The sequence below is a fragment of the Tauraco erythrolophus genome, chromosome 1 (assembly GCF_009769465.1).
Source record: "Tauraco erythrolophus isolate bTauEry1 chromosome 1, bTauEry1.pri, whole genome shotgun sequence".
In the NCBI taxonomy this organism is placed as follows: Eukaryota; Metazoa; Chordata; class Aves; order Musophagiformes; family Musophagidae; genus Tauraco; species Tauraco erythrolophus.
The window spans coordinates 8,958,587-8,978,466 of NC_141465.1; the positions used below are offsets into that span (position 1 = coordinate 8,958,587).

General features: G+C 40.4%; 1 protein-coding gene across 3 annotated transcripts in view; it reads right to left on the bottom strand.

The window, feature by feature from the left end:
• CMSS1 (cms1 ribosomal small subunit homolog) overlaps positions 1-19,880 on the bottom strand; it is a 252,196-nt gene that overhangs the window by 92,817 nt on the left and 139,499 nt on the right. The window contains exon 1 of one of the 3 annotated variants that reach the window (XM_086623941.1): positions 9,936-9,997. The exons of the other annotated variants lie outside the window; for them this stretch is intronic. Within the exon in view, the coding sequence (XP_086480067.1) occupies positions 9,936-9,997 (62 nt within the window). Of the gene's footprint in view, positions 1-9,935; positions 9,998-19,880 lie in introns of those variants that run through there. 3 annotated transcript variants of the gene reach the window in all.

Genomic DNA, 19,880 nt, shown 5'->3' on the forward strand with positions numbered 1-19,880 from the left:
TAAGACCTAGAAGCAAAACTATTTGGTCATAGCAGGCCCATATACTCATTGTTTCCAGATGATTCCTCTCCTTGGTTTGCGTCTTCAGTGCCTTCTGGGCCACTAGAAAGGCAAGTTCTTTCAAGCAGAGATCTCAGTAAGGTCACCCCAAACATCAAAGGCAGCAACAAAAATCACACACAAACAAATATGAGAGAGGGACATAAAAGAAGATGAGTCTGGAGCAGCTGTCAGAATAAAAGAAGCAAGACCGAGGCTGGGCAGACAATAAGAGATCAGAGAAAGAAATGCTGGCAGATTAGCATCAAGCTGAGCAGTGAAAGCAAAAAAGGAAAATTTGCTATTGCTCTCCCTTGGAACAGAAAAGCAGTCAAGCTAAGAGGAAGCACTTGGTGAGAGAACGTAACTGTCATTACAATATTAGCCTTGCCAAACTTTCAAGTCCCTTAAAACAGGCAAAATCAGTGTCTAAGACAAGAAATGAACAGGAAACACAAACTATTCATCTGGCGGCCAATATTGAGAGAGCACACCGGATAAAATGACAGTCCTTGAATGAATGTAATCAGAGAAGCTGGAAAGGAGGAAAAAGATGAAGATGTTGCAAGCATAAGGGAGGAGAACGCAGAGCTCCCATTGCATGTAGGCAACTAACATGGTCCAAAGGCATGTCTAAACTAGAGACTGCAATTGTTCTGTGAAGGTCGGGCATGGGAGCAGCCCAGCTGTGACTACAAGAACACAGTGCAGTTTATTAGCTCATAACCTATCAACCTTGTCAGTAATCCTTATCTGGCAACAGTGACTCTCCCACAGTAGCAAAAATACAGTATAAGAGGACAGGGAAATTAATACTCTCAGGAATAAACAAGACCCCTCCATCCCTACGAGAATTTTTTTGAAAGCAGAAACAGCTCCCAGTTGGGCAGAATCAGAAAACTGCATCTCTTCGATTCAGTCCATGAAGTTTAACAACAAACAGCAAGGATAAGCTTTAAACAGGGGTTTATGTATCTGAACTCTGCATATACAAGGACCAAAAAAAGTTCCGGCTGCAAGGGATTCTGGAGTTGCTGAAAACAAGGATACAGCAAGCCTGAGGTACAAAATTACTCATCTGTCAGTCAGGAACAAACCAGATCTCAGGTCTGCAATCTAAAATCCTTGTCATAGCTTCTGCTACCTCTCCATTTTTTCTAAGGTAAAAATGATATCCACCCACACATTAGAACAGGATTGCGATTCAAATTCAAATGAGTACCATAACAAATTCTAGATCAATGTACTTCAGTCCCAAAGTCATTTGTTCTTTATGTTAACTCAGTCCTTCTCCAAGCAACTACTCGATGCCTAACACAGTGGGGTTTGGTGGCACGGGAAGCCACACAGTGGGAGCTCGTCTCAAAACAATCAGCTTCAGCTCAGGTACAAGAGCAGATCTTTACACAACAGTAACTACTTTGACAAATTCAGGATGGATGTCAACTCCAACAAGGGCACGAAATATTCATACTTATATGGAGCCCCTGATTAACGTCCTACCATGTCCAAGTGCTTCAATAAACTCAGGAACTGAGTATATGGAACTTGGCATTTGGGTAAATGATGCCTGTGTATAAAATACAAATTGCATCCCATCTGCACTACAAACTAAAACAATGTGGTCAGCTCGTACTGAATTTTGCTGTGCTTGTAGTTTAGGTAAATCCAATCTACTTACCTACCTCATGACTGAGGAGAGATCAAATCCAGTTGAATATTTTACGAGAAAAGAGTAAGAGATGTAGACAGGAAAGCTAAAGACCTCACCATGACACTGAAGTACTTTGTGCAATTTGTGCCATGGGAGCCCAGAGAGAATTGATCGGTCAGGCCGCCTGTGGCTCTGCACAGGCTTTTGTGCATGAACGACATTTTAATGAACACTGTGCCCATGGCCGTGCCCTAAGCGATTACATAGACATCCTCAGAGCTACTGGAAGACAAAACTGATCGAAGGATGAATCGCTACCCTAAATGGGCAGTGTCACAGAGCTGGTAGAAGGCTCAACCATGACCTCAGTTTCACCTCCGACTGGACAGTGTAATACAAACTCCTGCCCAACCTATGCATCTTAGCAAAAAAGCAAAAATGTATAGCAGAATGTCAGCAATACTTCAACAGATGCTCAGACCATGGTCTGAGATACATGTGTTCCGTGAAGGAGAAAGGGAGGGAATGAAATAATCAGCCTGAGGGTACACTCCAGCATTTCTTCAGTGACTTTTGTGCATGAAGTTTTGCATCTTTTCATCATCTCAATACTCTAGGCAGTTTCTATCATCTATAAAGGAAAAAAAACAGCAGTCTATGAAGAGAATTAATTGGGCCTGTAGCTATTTGCTTTTTAACACAGAATAAAAATGTTGAACTGAAGTGAATTAAAAACCAGCTAATTTATACCATGGATGATGTGGTGCATGGTCAAATATGAAGCACACCGCTGAGTCTTATTTTCCAATATAAAAGCTTGGTCTGCACAGGAATTCAGACTTCAAGGCCAAATATTTTAGAGAGTTATTCAATTACTTAAGAAAGACATTCTATACTTGTCTGTTACGGGGGCTGAAAAGCACCAGCGAATTTCTGTGCTTGTGAGGACTATGCATAGCAGTCATGTTAGAACTATGGCAACTGAATTTAGAAGCAGTCCTTGCAGTTTAACTCCATAATGAATTAGGCTGAAAGAACAGATGTTTCCAACTCCCATGCAGGCATTCGTAGTAGTTTCAAAAATGTCCTGATAGCTTGCTCCTGAGTTGCTGTGATGCAACTCAAGCATAAAATCACTAAAATTTGGTGTCAAGAAGTGGACTTTCTGTAATTTTAATTGTTTCATAATTAGAGAAGAGACTATAGTGCATGTGCGGTTTATAATATTACATAAGACGAACATTGTTCATTTTAACTATTGTCTAAAATGCACATTTAAACAATTAGCCACTATATAGCCTCAAATATTATCATATCCAATTAAAAAAAAATCTTTTAAAAGCACTCAAATGCAGTTATAGTAGGAAAGCCATAAAACCCTATTTAAGTGATGCAAGAAGTCTAATCTGAACCAGGTGGACAGAACCTCTATCCTCGAATGTCTTGATTCTGCGGGTTTATGTTAAAAGCTGGCAGAGGATTAAAAAAGTGACGAGACCAAATCTTCACCTAAATTCAAGAAAAAAAACTTTTTAGAGAAACACAAGAGCAGAATTCATGGTAGTACAGAAGGCTGGTGTGAACAGGCCAAGTGACTTTATCTCAGTGTATTGCTCCAAATTCAGCTTTTGGGCACTCTGTCCACCAAAGACACTGCTCTCTTTCTGCCTGCCCCTTTTTGCCAAACACTGAAGGTGTGAGGGCAAGACAGGGACAGATGAGAAAGATCCTACAGAAGGGAGCTTCCAACCCTGTGCTATTCTGCTTTCTACTACTGCACAGTAGACCTAATTTCTTAAACTCTATTTAACGCACCTCATATTATCATATATATAAAATATGCATTATTAGTATGCATTATATCATCTCATAAACTTCCTCTGCTTGCCTCAAAAACTCTCAGTCAATGCACGTGCCCTCATGCCTTCTGTGCTTCCGTGCTCAGTTCCACTGAGCTGTGTAATGTAAACTAAAAATTTTCTTTCTCTCATGGCCAAGGACTGTTGTATTTGTCCTCTGTGTTTACGCACCTCTTCCTATTTTTCCTTAAAAACAAAAAATACAATAGACTTTCCTCCTCTTTCTACCCACATACTATAGAGGTACCTTCACCTCTTACGTGCCAGAGCAAATGACATAAAATTAAAGGACTAGGTATTCTGCTCCTGGCAAAAATAGCAGCTCAACTATTGTATCCTTTGCTTGTTCTCTAGAGGCCTCAGTTCACACTTAAATCCTTTCAGAGTGGAAGGGGGGGAAGGGGGAGGGAGAGATCTGTAGTTCACCAGCAGTGACAGGGAAGTTGTCTTCCTCTTACCTTAGAGGGTGAGAAGAATCATAGGACAAACAACAGCTACCAGTGATAACCCATCACCAAGCCATCAAAGCATAAATAAGAGTAAAGACTGGCAAAGTTTGGAAATTGGAAGAGAAAAGCAAAGCAGGAAAAAAAAAAAATAAATATTGGGGACAGAGGACCACAACTGAAAGGAGAGAGACACATGGCAATACTGACCTGTATAGCCCATGAGAGATCAGCAACTCTGGGATTAAATCCCACAAAAGCTTCCAGAACACATTCAGGTTTGTTCTGAATACTTGACAGGTATATGGGAATTATGAATATGAACAAGTATGTTATTGAAGCAGCTGCTTATTTAAGTAAAAGATCAGGAAAGACAGGAGTCAAATACCTGCCAATATAAACGGTAGGCTTCTCCAGCAGGAATAATATTGCAACCTTAAAAAAATCCAAGGGTTGAAGTGCTTGATTTTGTCCTAAATAAACATTTGAAGGAGGCAAAAAAAGATAGGATGACAGGGCTGTTGCAGCAGTTGGGGTCAGAAAGCAAAGCAGAGCTGCGATAGCTTTATCCTAGTTTTAGATGTGCAGTACACAGAATTGACTGAAAGGAGCCAGGCAATGATGCTTGTTGGAGATTAGGATCAGGCAAAGGCTCTATGCTGGCTGCCAGCATTTGAATAGTTTTGAGACGTTTCAGAAGATTATGTGATTCCAGCAGACCTCTTTTTTAAAAAAAAAAAAAAACAACACAAAAACCCAACTAGTGGGTGCTTTTAATAGATGTTGAGTACAGTCAGGCTTTGTTTGCGAAATCACTTCTTATTCTGAAATAAGCAGAATCCAGACAAAATGCTTCATCAGTTCACTGCCTCCTAACAAGATCTTTATGTGGGAGCTCTAGCCTCTCATCAACTCATTGTTTTGAGTAAACCCAACCTGAAAGAGAAGTCAGAAGAAACTAGATGAGAGAAAAAGTTGTTAGCTAAATAGGCAGGGGACGGGTGATTGTTAAACGCAGAGTCACTCCAGAACCAAGCACTGTCTCAAGGCTTGTACCTCGATTCTGAGCTGGGAATATTTTCTGCCTTCACTGTGACTGGAGACTTGAGCAAAAGTGATGAGGGAACTACTGTTTGCCCTCACTCACCTGAGCAGGATTCTCACCACGTACACAAGGACAGTCACAAGCACTAAGGGAGGTGTGCCCATGTTTTGAGCCAAGAGGAAGTGAGACGAACAAGAGCTGACAATCTGTGTGATTGAAAAAATCGCACAACCCCTGCATTCCCTCTGTGAGCGGTGACAACTGGATGGCTTCAGGATTCCAAAGTAAGTCGGACAAAAGCAACTGGAAAACTGACAGGAGGCCACAACACTTACCTCACTCAAGACACACAAGTAGTCACCAGCTATAGAAATCACAGATTGCCCATTTTCCTTTCTTTTTCTGTTCTTTTTTTTTTTTTTTTTGTCAAAAAGTGGAAATAGTGACTCACTAGCTCTGTATCCTACAAATCCTACCCCCTGCAAGGAAGTTTAATCATTCGCAGCCACTCCCATCACATTGCAGTCAGTTGAAAAGACTTTGGTTTTTAAAGGAAACTTGTGATTTTCATAACATTTTCTTCTCATACTGAAGTAAGCCATTTAAGTCTCTCTACTTTATTACATGCTCCAGTACACCAAGCAGTCTGAATACAGGGAAATGGATTAGATAAATAGAAATATTTTTGTTATGACCTAATTTAAGGATCTTAAAAATAATATGACTACTTCAAAAACGGCAGGGCATCAAAAGGCTTAAAAATATTGTGGAGACATGAGAGCGCAAGATATCTGGCAAGTATTGATAGAGTAACATTTAACTCGAATGAGAAACAGGAGGCATTCAGAGACACATGGTTACCATTCACATAAATTTATGACCAGGGCATTTCTGTTACTGTAATACTCTTTGTACCAGGAGCCATACGCAATGGCTCACTCTTTTATGTGCAATGTCCATTTATGTCATATTGGCGAAAATTAAAGAAAGGTTTGAATCTGGAATGCGCTGGCTGCCAGTCCAACATAAGAGATGAAGGTAGTACAAGTTCTGCTCTTTGTAAAAGAAATCAACAGTCCTAGGAGAAGGAATCAAGCAGCTTTTACAAACTTGACCCTAAGTGACGAAGGAGATGGCTAGGGGACAAAAGTACACCTACCTCGTTCTACATGCAATTAACATCAGTCTAGTACAGTTCAAACTACACCTTTAAGAAAGCTGCCTAATGTTCTATTAAACTGATGAACTCACTGCTTCCTTGATTACTTTAAAAGTTCATTTGTGCACCTGCACTAGCGCTGAAACTTCATTAGCATTATAGCCTGTTCTAGAGGACACTTTTACTAAGACACCTGCTACAACACACTCGATGGTTTTCTGGTTCCTTGAACAGAAATTTAAAATGAACAGTGCTAAATACAGCCTGCAAAGCAGACACACAATGCCATCTGTATTGCAATTCCCTCATTAGTTTTACAGTTTATATTATCTTCCATATTACATTCCTTCTTACAGAAGCACTTAGACATCAGAGCAGTCTGAGTAATAAAACCCCAAATTATAAATAGTAACAACTTCTCCTTAACAGGCAATAAGTGTCCAAGATCCCAAATATGGTGAAGCGATTTGTTAAACTGGAGAAATAATGAGTTGTAGAAAAAATATTCCAACTCTTATCACACACTGTTTTTCCAGCGGGTGTCTGCCTCTACCTGTACACCAAATTCACACTGTTAAGATGCCATAGTAAGAAGTCCTCAGTTGTACACTTTTCAGCTCACTCTTCTAATTCTTGGGTATGACACCTGACCTCCTCAAATCACTATTTATTCCCTGGTTTGTGAGGTTTATGGCTCCTCCTAAAGGCATTTACTTCAAGGGAAGAAAAATCGTAGGCCGAAATCCTTAGGAAACACCACCGCCATGACTCTAACCCAAACTTGTTTCACCTCCTGCTGCTCCTTTAAATTCCACTGCATGTGTCTGTATCTTTCTGTCATCTCTTGTACTCCACTGTCCTCTCTCTGAGGGTATTTGCATAGCCCAATAGAGCTCTTTAAATCCCTAAAATTGGGCATCAGTTTGTAGCCCATCTACACAAACGCAACACACAACCGTAACATACAGCACTAGCACGCTTGTCCTCCCGGTGCCGGGGTAAGCTCACTCGAACTAGGTGAGGTATTTCTGCACATCTTTGCATTGCACTGTGGAAACAGCCTCTCTAAAGAAGAAATAATCTTTCTGCTGTTTGCATAAAGCACCTTGTTTAACATCAAGGCTCAGAAGTGAAGCCCCTAAGCGCTGCACAAATAAAAAAATCATAAACAGTAGCAACAGAGCCCTCTTTGTATATTCCTATAAACCACAAGTACACTTAGTTGGCTGCTGAGAGAAATGCTTCCCCTTTTCCTATGATAAAACAACATGCCAGTGTGGTTCTCGACAATAAAACATGGACAGAGGAGTTACAACACAACCCAACTCTGCAGCAGGCCATGCACAGGTGATAGAGCCCAGTCCAACCTGTGAGAACTCCAACCTGGACCAGAGGCAAGAAAATTCCACGTTTTAATAGCTCATTCCCATTTCTTTACCACAGCGCACCCAGATCTAAAAGCAGCAAGGCCACAGCTGAGGTTAAACCTAGACAAAAGTTTTCTCATAGGTAAAGGGTCTTCAAAGGGATATGGTTTATTAAGTCAGAGAATTTTATCCTATGAGTTGGTGAAACCTCAAAAGCATAAGAGCATCATCTTTCCCAAGGAAAGCAAAACACTTTCATGTAATACACTTCTTCCAGCTTCCCTGACCATTGCTTCATCAAGATTGAACCTTTTCCTACATCTTTCTACTAAAAAGGCTACTTTGGAGAATAATAGCGCATTTTCCAGATGGAACATCTTGTTTTGCTTTTTGCTTTGCTTGCCCAAAAAAAAAAAAAAAAAAAAAAAAAGAAAAGAAAAAAAACAAAAGAAAAAACAAATGCAACAACCACCCCAAAATGACAAAAAAAAAAATTCGCTCAAGAAGAAGCATTCTAGGCAGGAAAAAAAAAATAATACCTCACGCACACAGCAGAAAAATTGTTGGTTGTTTCACTCTGCTGGAATGCTTTACAAAATCACTTACATCCCCATATGGAATAAAACGTCACAGCAGTTCTCGACACTTCACCTATATTTTACAAATCCATCAGTAAAGAGGTCATGTAACTCTTGCTCTCAGCTCTGCACAGTGCTTTGATCTTTCCACAGTATTTTTAAGGGAATTTCCAAAGTGTAGAGAAAATGGATTCCATTTAAAGGATATGGATTATCATACTGGAGAGTAAAGAAGAAAGGAGAGAAATAAGGTCAGGTATCATGGACAACATTCTCAGAATTTCCTACATGAGCTACACATTTAATCTCACGAAATGTTAGTGGGATTGAGAAACCCAGTACAAGCTAGATGCTGTCCCCATGCTAATTAGGTAAGTGCATCCCTCAACACATTAGCTAGAGACTTCCAACCGGGCCTGGGCCTTATTAAATAAAAATATTGGCCACAGACAGTCCCTCAGACAATGCGCATAAAGCGTAAGAGGATGCAGCATTATCTACGTCACTGGGTGTTACAGACGTCACAAACGCACGTCAGGGATTGTCTTATGTCTTTACTGGGGGGTTTTCACGATCACAGCTGAATTCCTGCTCAAGGCCACAAAACAGGAAACAAACTTTTTTGGAAGTCAAGGCAGTGGGAGACTTTTAAAGGCCTATTCTTTCAATAACTACAATCATCTGAAATCGATAAGTGAAATATTAAAAAGAAATTGTCTGTCCAGCTTTCAGCTTTTGTGGAGATGTCTGCTTTTCTTCCACCACCATCTCAGCAGCTGATAAATGAGAACTTCAGGAAGCTTGTAACGTTGCCATGTAAGACATCATCACCCCAAACCTTTAACACGTAGCTTAAGCACACTGTAACTGACTGCAGTAAGCTAAAATTGCACAAGAGAGTCAGTATGCATCATTTAGGTAGGACAACATAATATTTTCACACCATTTGTAACCAATCTCTTGCTGCTTGTGCTATGCAATTAATGCCATTCAAACTTTAACAGAAGAAAAAAAAGGCAAAAAAAAAAAGAGCAAAAACCCCCAAGGCTTCACTGCTTTTCCTAAAGCTGACTACTCCTTCGCTCTGTTATCATAAAGACATTCCTGTTGGTATGGATGACTGAGGGAGGGTGTACAAATTAATAATTCCCAAAAGCTGCTTTAAAGCTACATTTCACAGATTTTTAAATTCAAGTTTCATATTAGAAGAGGGGATTAGTGTCACTGTTAGAGATTACTGCACATTAGTATAAAGACTTACAGAATTTTGAGTTGGTGCCATCGAAGCAGAGCACTGTGCTGTATGGGAAACTTTGTTACTACACTTACAATAGTTCATAATACGTTCAAAAATGCAACAAATCAGAAAAAAATCTCAGATCTAATTTGTTATGTTCATATATTTAAAATAATGCATGCCGTATTTTATAATTACTTGCTCTTTCATAAACATGGTGGTATTTTGACATATTAGCAAAAAGTCTGCTCTGATTTATTTGCAGATTAAGTTGTATTTTTGTGCTAAATGCTCAGCTACTCTGCCCCACAGACCAAATCATGACATTTGTTCATATATGGTTATTCTTGGATGCATGGAAAGAAAGAAAAAAATACCCAAAACAAGAAGTCACTCAGTTAAAAGCTCTCTCCATCTGCCTGGAGTTTTATTAATAACTCATCACCATGGTATCACAGCATCTTAAGGAAAATAAAACAGACAGATAGTTGCTAGGCTCTCCAACCTCTAAGGATAAAAGGGAATACTTCTTGAGGAAGAGTGGGAGAAACTGTTTTGGTCTTGTTTCCTTATCACCCTTGAGGGTGAGGCTAAGCCAAGAGATGGGCCTCATATTGTGTTCTGAAAGCTGCAAGTTTTGTGGCCATCGCTCAAATCTGTCATCCATGACCCAATTCTCTGCACTAGCACTTACATAAAAAAAAAAAAAAATCCAAAAACGAAATCCAAGCTGTGAAGGGACAAAACCTAACCAAAAGGAAATCATATGGAAGAATGCATTGCTTTCTTCAGCACTCCCGTTTAACCCTCAACAGGTTTCTTCAAGCACATCACTGCTGCCCCCGTTCATATTAACCTAAAATGAGCTGTTTGCTGCCCTGCCCTGCAGTCTGCCCCGCAGAAGGGGCCCCAGGATCAGCACATGGCACACGCTTGCCCTCACTGAGCCCCACAACGCCGTGCTGTAAACGCATCTGACAGCAACAGTGCGAACCAGGGAGCAGTTCAATGGCAGGTCCTCTACCCAGAAGAGCCTCAGCTGTTTCTCACAAGTATTTTCAAAATTACCGAGTTTGAGAAGTGCAGCCCTTTACCTGTAGCACTCCCCTCATCGATACAGTGAGAGAGGATGTCCCATGCTTCTGCCAGGTTTAAACTCCAGAAGGAATGGGCAGCCTGCACACACCTGTAAACATTATCTATTTCAGTAAGTTAAGTGAGCTCAAAATATGGTATAACATCTTCAGAATTCTAATACAGAGAAACATCAAGCTTAAATGCCATAAAACACATATGGCAAAGAGAGTTTGTTTGCAGTCCATGCCCCCTTTCAAAAAGCATGTATTGCAAGGTTGCTCGTGTCCCATTGTTGCTATTATTCCAGGAAAGAATGGGACAGCAAAGGGAAATCCATAAAAACAACATATAGCCTGGAGAGTACAAGACCATGCTTCCTACTTAAAAATAATTAAAATAACAACTAAATTCATTCTAAGGCCAAAGAGCAATGCAGTCAGAAGTGACACCTTTAGTTGGTATGCTACTCTGCTGAAGCGTCTCATGAGCAGGAAAGCTTTACAGAACCATCATGTCTAGTGCCAGGGAGATACCCAGACCAGTCTATCATCTGTCAGAGGTACAGTGAGTGGTTATACCGTTTCCTTCCCTTTCTCCTGTTAAGACCAGAAAGAAAACAGGGTTACAAAAAAATACAGGGGATGTGGCAGATTCATATCCAGTGACATCTCCTTAAAGTCCCAGCACTCATCACCTTCTTCACATGTAAGGTTAACACAGCAAAAAGATTGTGCAGCTCAAAGAGGAGAGAAGTCAAGAAGCACCAGAGAAGTGCCTTCTCCACTTCAAGGGCTGGCACGACATGAAATGCCACAAGCAGCAGAACTGCCCCGCTCCACCAGAGGATCTGCTATAGCTCAGCAGACTTGTCTCTCAGAAGGGCCTTCGCTCCTGCATGCTGTTTATTCAGTATTTTAGAAGGAAGGAAACTGCCCTTTATCATGTCTTTTTCACACTCCCGTCACTGCACTCTAAAGTGAAGTCGGCCACCTCCATCAAGTATAAAAATGCTGCATTTTGGTCTCTCAGGTGGCCTCATGTTAAATTTCTTACACTTAGAGGAGAAGTTAAGCTCAGGAGGAGAGTTTTCCCCTTGTCCTTCAGTTGCCTGGCTGACTAGTGCAAGCCACAACAAGCTAGAAAATCTTTGTCTTTTTGCTAGATACTTGTAGCTCTGAGAAGGCAACGATTCCTGCAACATGAAGCTGTGTGCTACTTAGGGTCCTCTTTTTAGGGTGAAAAAGAAGCAGAAGTCAAAGTAAAAATTGCTGGAACCAACCAACCAACCAGTCACCCTGATTTACCCCTGCCTGCCGGGCCGGGTGCATTTTGTCTCTCTCTGTCCTCAGAACATACACAACTAATTCTATTTTGTGGAACTGCAATTGTTGATTGATGAGTCATCTTTCCTGTAAATTTATTTTTTTAAGTGATTTTGGCATTGTTCCTTGAAATTCCTCTCTGGATATGTAATGGAAATTTTGACCTCACCCTCTGGTTTCTTTAACATCACAGATACCGAGATTGTGAGTTTAGGAAGACCAAACAGTTGAAGAAAGGATGCAATGAAGAAATCTGTAGCTTAAAAAAAAAGTAAGCTGTGCTAAATAAACTTTTAAGTAAATATTTAGCTGTTTGGCCAATAAGTTATATTCCTAAAAACACAGCAACTTGTTTATCATAATTAAGAATTCATGGGGGAGGATGTTGCTTCCCTCTTTTCCCTCCCAAAGTTGGCTATGTGGCCAAAGTCGTTCGCAAGTCAAACTTGGCATATAGCAAACATAATTTTTTTTCCTTTTAATTAGTGACTCCCCGTATTACGATTTCAAAAACATACTGCAATTAGTAGCCAGAAAAACAAAAAGCAGAAAAATGTAAATCAGAAGCAAGTAGAAAGAAATCAAATGCAGCAAATCATTAATCCGAGAGAGAATTATTGCATAGGGTAGCATAACAGTTTTCAGATGCTCATCAGCAAGACGAAGGACTTTTCAGCTCCGTATCCTTCCTCTACTTGGAGGAAACATGGAAAGTACCTAGCAGCCCAAATTTCTCAGATATGCTAAGTCGAAAGCACATGACAAAAGAGCTTGGAATTTTGCACTGCCTTAGTCCCACAAGAAAAAATAGATCTTTATAGCAAGAATCACAAATGAACACATTTGTGAACTTCTCCGACTTATCTAAAACGTCACTTAATAAATAGAAGAGAAACTCTTTGATCCACACCGTCTGCATTCAGCTGGCAGGAAAACCCCGCAGCGCTCAGAAACAGATGGATACCTCTAGCACCTGCTGGAGCCTCTAACCAGTAACTACAGTCAGCCAGTTACAGTCATCATGGTAAGCTGAATGTATGAAGTGGCACATTCATGACTCACGAAGGCTCGGCCTATGTAAAATGAGTTGACGTTCGTGCCTATCTTCCAAATGTTAAGTGGGACAGCCAAGGGACATGACAACATGAGCTTCAAATTATGCATTCTTGGAAAAACTCTAAATGAGATTTCTCAAACGAGAACACCATCATGGTCTCTGGTAATTCCTCACAGTCATGCCAGAGGGCATCCTACTCTATTCCACTCATGTTTAGCGTGCACCATCAACCAGCTTTCATTCAGGCCAACCAAAGGAGATGGAATATTTGGCACTGCTCCACTGCTGCTTTAACCACAATGCAGCCCACAGTAGTAAACTTCATTAGACAGTGACCGACTTAAATAGCCAATTTAAGCCATGAAGAATGTGGCAAGTTTGAAACTTTGAAGACAGTCTCTGTCCTTCCCCATCAACATAGCACTCTGAATGGAAACTGCATCTAAGAGCAAAGCAGCTTTCACCACGTAGGTTGGGACGTGCGACTGTGCTGCTGGAACCTCAACAGCCTTACGGCTGCTCTGAAACTCATAGGAATGTCTCTCCTTGGCCTGTTGGATGATGAAAGGAGTTAATGTGACTTGTACAGGTGTGATGGCTGACTAACAAGGTTTCCAAAAGTACTTGTGATAAGATACTACTGAAAAAAAAATAAATCAATGTGTAATCACATTCCCAGCTCTTGTCACCAACCTTAATGGAGTTAAGTTCCGCACTACCCCCCCTCCTGCAAAAGACAGCGTTTTGTTGGGGGGAAGGTAAGGAAGACACATCAATTAATTTGATTTTTACCTTTCCAGTCTCAGCAATCAAACTAACAGCTGGCAAAACTTACTCTTATGTGCAAAAAATCTTCAAAGTTTCAGGTAGAGAAAGTCTATGAAAAAAAACAGCTCAAGCTCCATGAGAACAGGTAACAGTCAAGTTGAATCTGTTTCTACATACATTAATGGCTCAGTGATGGCTGCAGATAAGTAAAATAATGCCTATGACCTAGGGTAAAATACAGAGGATTTTAATACAAGGCAGTACAGACTCCCTTACATGCAGCCATCAGTGGACACAGGAGAGAAATGACCAAAAGCTTTCTTACTACACTGATTAATGCATTTATGTAAAGCATTTCCAAATTCTTCCAAATCAATTGCTTTGGCTTCACTGGCAAACTTTCACTGATTCAAACATATGTCATATACTGCGAGAGAGAGCTGTCCATTCTAGTGATGAACACACCAACATCTTAAGCAAAATTGGGCAGAACATGAGGGAAAAACATTTAGCATCTGTGTAGTTACTTGAGTGGCTAGGGAAACTTCCACCAGATGTTCCTAGATGTTACCTCAGCTGCCTTGCAAACCACTATCACGTTTGCTCTCTTCCTTACTGAATACCAGCGTTATTAACCGGAACCATAAATAGTTTACTTCTGGGAGAAACTTTAATTTATCATTTATAAGCTTGCCAAGTGCCATATCTCTTATTAGAAACTGAAAAGCTCAGTACATGTAACATGCTAAACTCGGTAACAAGTCATGCAAACGGACAGAAAATAAATTTTCTTCTCAATCTCCTCTTGGTCATGGAAAATTCAGCAAATATCAGAACAGCCTCATTTCTACACATTAGTACTATTTTCCAATTGATTGGGGACTCCAGAGCTGAACACAGTATTCCAGGTGGGGTCTCACAAGAGCTGAGTAGAGGGGTAGAATCACTTCCCTCAACCTGCTGGCCACGCTCCTTTTGATACAGCCCAGGACACGGTTGGCTTTCTGGGCTGCCAGCGCACATTGCCAGCTCATGTTGAGCTTCTCATCCACCAGCACTCCCAAGTCCTTTTCCTCAGGGCTGCTCTCAATCCATTCTCCGCCCAGCCTGTACTTGTGCATGGGATTGCCCCGACCCACGTGCAGGACCTTGCACTTGGCCTTGTTGAACTTCATGAGGTTCTCACAGGCCCATCTCTCCAGCCTGTCAAGGTCCCTCTGGACCTTGTAATGTATGTTAACTTCATTTGCATCCTTATCAACCCTCCTCCACATCAAAGCCACTAACAATAGAGGTTCATGGACTTGTGGGAAAGGAAGGGTATTTCTCTCTCCAGGAGGAAAGCAGAACACACAGCCTGGAATCCTGAGTGGGACCCAGCTAGAAGAGGAGAAGGGTAGCTGGGCCAGAGGACAGCCCGACACTGACATGGAGAAGGGTTTGGGCAACACAGGACCATGTTTCTTAGTAAGATACTACTACTATTCTCAGAAATAAATAGGGAAGGGGACACAGAGCACTAAGGAGAGCAGACGATCGACAGTCAATGCTCGCTGCTCAATGAAACACGCCCCTTGTGCACATTCCAAATGCAACTTTAACTGTTTTGAGAAATCAGCTTCAAATGTCTGTAGTTTAAAATAATCCAAACCCTAAATTTCTTAACAATTGCTGTCTGAAAACTGTTTTTTTTCCTCTCACACAAGAAATTGCTTCTGAACTCATGTTCCATTTAACTCATCTTTGTAAAACATTCTCAACACCCTAGAAGAACTCCTTTTTAAGGAGATAAGATACCCACAAAAAGTTATGTGAAAAAACTCAGTGATTACATGATTGAATATCCTGAAATTCTCAAGTTATTTAGTATACAGGGAATGCAAACATCTATCCAAAAGTATTACTGGAAGTGAAGATATTTTTCAAAAACACAAGGACTGAAATAACAGCAGAAATAATGCTCCACATAAATTACTGAATTTAAAGCAGGAAAAGGGAAAAAAAAACATCATTATTAAATGCATCTTTTTATTAGGGAGACTAAAATCTTTCCACGAGGTCTTCCTCATATACTTAGTATTGAAATGATCTTCTGTTGTTGAGCTACTGAAAATCCCCTCTGCCTACCACCACTGTTATATGGAGGGTGTGATCACACTTGGCAAGTGAAAATATTGCACTTGTATATCAGAGTGGAAAAAAACCCCAAGACCACACAAATCAAAACTTCTTATTCTAATGTTTTCTATTCTGGAATTTTAGAAATTATCCTAAGCTGAGGTTTACACATAAGCAATACATAGTATCCATGTACGATCTCAAAAAGTTCAAAAGCAAGCATCTTTGTCAGACTGCTAGTGTAGTCCAGTTCATCTATTATTCTTAATGATTATTGTTTTAAAAATTTATAGGGAAGTATTAATTAATTATTTCAAACTCTCACAAATTATTCTCCAGACTTATTACTTTCAGTTCAAATAATTTTTCTAGTTACTTTCTAGGTATGCTGCACTACGCTATTTTATGTAATGCAGAGAAAAATACAATCAAGACATCCAACAGACAAAAAAATGTACAGATCCAAGTTAGCACTGTGCTCCAGCTGATACAGAGTGACCTTGAACAAATCACTTAGCCACATTCCCACCAAAAATAGAGAAGACTCCAGACTCTGAAAAACGACTGTCAGACCAAAAACTGTTTAGAGAGCAGCTTGCAATCATCAAACGGAGGGCTCTGCAAATGGAAAGTATTACAGCATATGCTGTGTTCTAGCCATGAGTTTTTTAAAAAAGAATAGAATAGAATAGAAGAAAAGAACCTTTGCAACCATGACTAGGCACATATGTTCCAAACAGAAATGAAACTCCTGTTTCTTGGGTATCACTTAGATTTTTCATTACTTATACTTGATATAGACTAGGTCTAGAAACAAGAAAAATAAATCAGAAGTTCATACATACAGTATCATATGAAAGCTGTTGAAATACTTCACAAGTTGCAGGCATGACAAGGTTCTTAGAGAGAAACAGTATCTAGTACAAGATTTAATTCCTATAGCTAAAAAGTCAAATTTCCAGGTATCAAAGCCCTTCTTCAGGTTTCAGTCACAGAATCACAGAAGGGGTTGGGTTGGAAGGGACCTCAAAGATCATCTAGTTCCAACCCCCCTGCCATGGGCTGGGACACCTTCCACTACACCAGGTTGCTCAAAGCCTCATCCAACCTGGCCTTGAACACTTCCAGGGATGGGGCATCCACAGCTTCTCTGGGCAACTTGCACCAGTGCCTCACCACCCTCAGGGGGAAGAATCTATTCCTAACATCTAATGTAAACCTCCCCTCTTTCAGTTTAAATCCATTGCCCCTTGTCCTATCATTACACACCCTTGTAAAAAGTCCCTCTCCAGCCCTCCTGTAGGCCCCCTTTAGGTACTGGAAGGCTGCTAGAAGGTCTCCCTGGAGCCTTCTCCAAGTTGAACAACCCCAACTCTCTCAGCCTGTCTTCACAGGACAGGGGCTCATCCTCATGGCCCTCCTCCTCCTCTGGACCCGCTCCAACAGGTTCACATCCTTCTCAAACTGGGGGGCCGAGAGTCACCTTTGTAAAGTAAGGGATAAAAGGAAAAGAAGCATTTTTCATAAAAGGGAGATGCAGAAGGGAAAAAAACAGCCTGCGTCAGGTCAGGATGCAACAAAGCACACGCAAACCCTGACAGATGGGATGAGAAGCCCTTGCCTTTGATTTGCACACAAGAAATCAAGATATGTTGGTGCTTATTTGCAGGAAGAAGGAGTGTCTCCATCTGAACAGAACTCAGCAAATATTTTTTTCTCCTCCTGCTTGGGCTGGTTGGTAAGATATACATAAAGGCGCAGGGAAACCAAATGCCACTCTGTTTCCTACCAAAATGCTGGTTCCATCCAAAGGACTGCTCGCTGTGGAGAATGTAGTGGCAGAATTTGCATCAGCTTCTTCTGCAACATAGAATCATAGAATGGTTAGAGTTGTAAGGGACCTCAAAGATCGTCTCGTTCCAACCCCCAATCCACTACACCAGGTTGCCCAAAGCCTCATCCAACCCGGCCTTGAACACTTCCAGGGATTCCAAGCGCGAAAACTCAGAAGTAGGAACGAGAACTTTAATGAAGACGGAGGCTTAAGCTGGAAGCATATGACAATTTACTGATAAAAGCAAATCCTGTTTTATAGTATACACTGGCCAGTGTTACTGCCAGCAATTAACTATGGCTACGAACAACGCGAGCTAAGACAAGCATATGGCGGAAAAATTGACAATATAATTAGTCACTGTGAACGAAATAAGAGGCAAAGATACAAGTCACAATTTTGTTTTTAACATTGACATAAAGTAAGGGTACTCAGGACTAAAGGAACCACCTGAGATGATTTATATTTTTACAGGGTCACTTTTCCTTTTGATTCTTACGCTTTGAATCAAGCAAACAAGCCAACAAAAACTAAGAAAATGGGATTATGAAGTGTAAAACAAAGATACAGACGCTTCATTATCCTTGTTTATGCCCCTCACCTGCCTCTGCATGAAAGAATCACACAAAAGGAATACATTCATTGATTACAAAAGCGCTGCACAAAACTAACTCAACACACATTGTTTTCAAATGCATAGCACAAGCAAAGCGAAAGCCTACTATATTTCCCATAACTATATTTTTCTTTAAAAAAGATAATAAAAAAATAATCTATACTCTTCATTCAAAGTGTAAATCTAAATAGACTGCCTCCACACGTTAAATTCATGATCAGTCTAAACAACTAAAAGCATCAGAGTGCCTAACACCCACTGGTTTCTCCAAGCGTTCATCCATACTGCACGTCTGGCAGTGGTTTCAAAGAAAATCTGGAGTAAATAACACGATTCAGATGTGAAAAGACTGACAATAAATAGCATTTTAGTACCACTCAGTCATAAACCAGCAAGCTTTAGTAGTGCATGTCCACATTAGGAAAAATGAAACTATTTCTTCCGAGAACATGCTGGGTGCTTGACCCATGTGCCCTGCAATGAAAACCAGGGGAAATTTGTTTTTCTGATTTCCCTTGTTCCATCAACATTTAAACCAGCCATATGTAATAAAGTATAACTACAAAAAAAAATCCCAACTTTTCTTTTAAAATCTTATAAAAATAGGTTTTAAAATAATTATTCACCATTGTCATTTTTAATAAAGCCATGTTATGATGTTCTTAAAGAACAATGCTACAGAAGAACTATAACCAAAGCTATGAAAGGCTTTTCTCAAAGATCACAAAGTGGATTGGATGGCCTCTGTTCAATGCAAAAGCCATTCACTGCAAGCATGTCATGATGCTAACATAAATGGTAGGCCTACCCACGGCAAGTGGCAGCTACAGAGTTCTGGGAAGGATGCATGAAGCATAGTAACCTGTTCCACATTTTAAAAGGGTGCTCCTTATCTCCCTTCAAATGTCTGCAGGAAAGGGTCTTTTGGTAGGTCCCATAACCACTAATTCTTCTACAAAAGAACAAACACTGTAACTGGACTCACCACGTTTCTTGAGTTTTCTAGGCTATGGTGCACAGAAGAATTCATCTTGCTGTAAAAGAAACTTCTCAAATGCAAGTATACATCACAACACGCCACTAGCAGATGGTGATTATAAAATGTGTACGAGGAAGGCTGGAGTGTGCTTAGTCATACTGTTCACAAGAAAAGGCAGATTACTATGGATATGTTGCCACAATGAGGCATAATTTCCAAAATTCAAAGCTGAAAATTGCTTTCAGAATAGAATTTGAGCAGATTTGCCAAAAACAGAAAGATGTGGCAAAAAAAGAAAACTTGACTCTGTGGCTAATGGCTCCAGCTGGAGATGAGGGAGCAAGCGAGACGGACACAGATCTGACAATACATCTGCTCCCCAGCACTCAGGAGAAGTCAGATATAAAGAAGTGACAGCCTTTCTTACACAGTTTAATCCTGTTACTGATGGTGTGATCTTTTTATTACTTAATTATTTAATGACAATTCTTTTATTGCCAATGGATGTGGTTTATGCAAATCTTATCCACTACAGATACAGATTTATAAATTACTCTAAATTACAGTGCTGTAATTGGACAGTGTTGACATGAAACTCGAGTAGTTCAGGAATTTCCAGAGGCACGATGCCTGAAGCCAAAGTTTAATTTCAGCTCAGAAGCAGATTCCCTCTGCACCTTCAGGCTACTCATCTCCATCTCCTCCTCTCTAAACTTGCCTCCCAG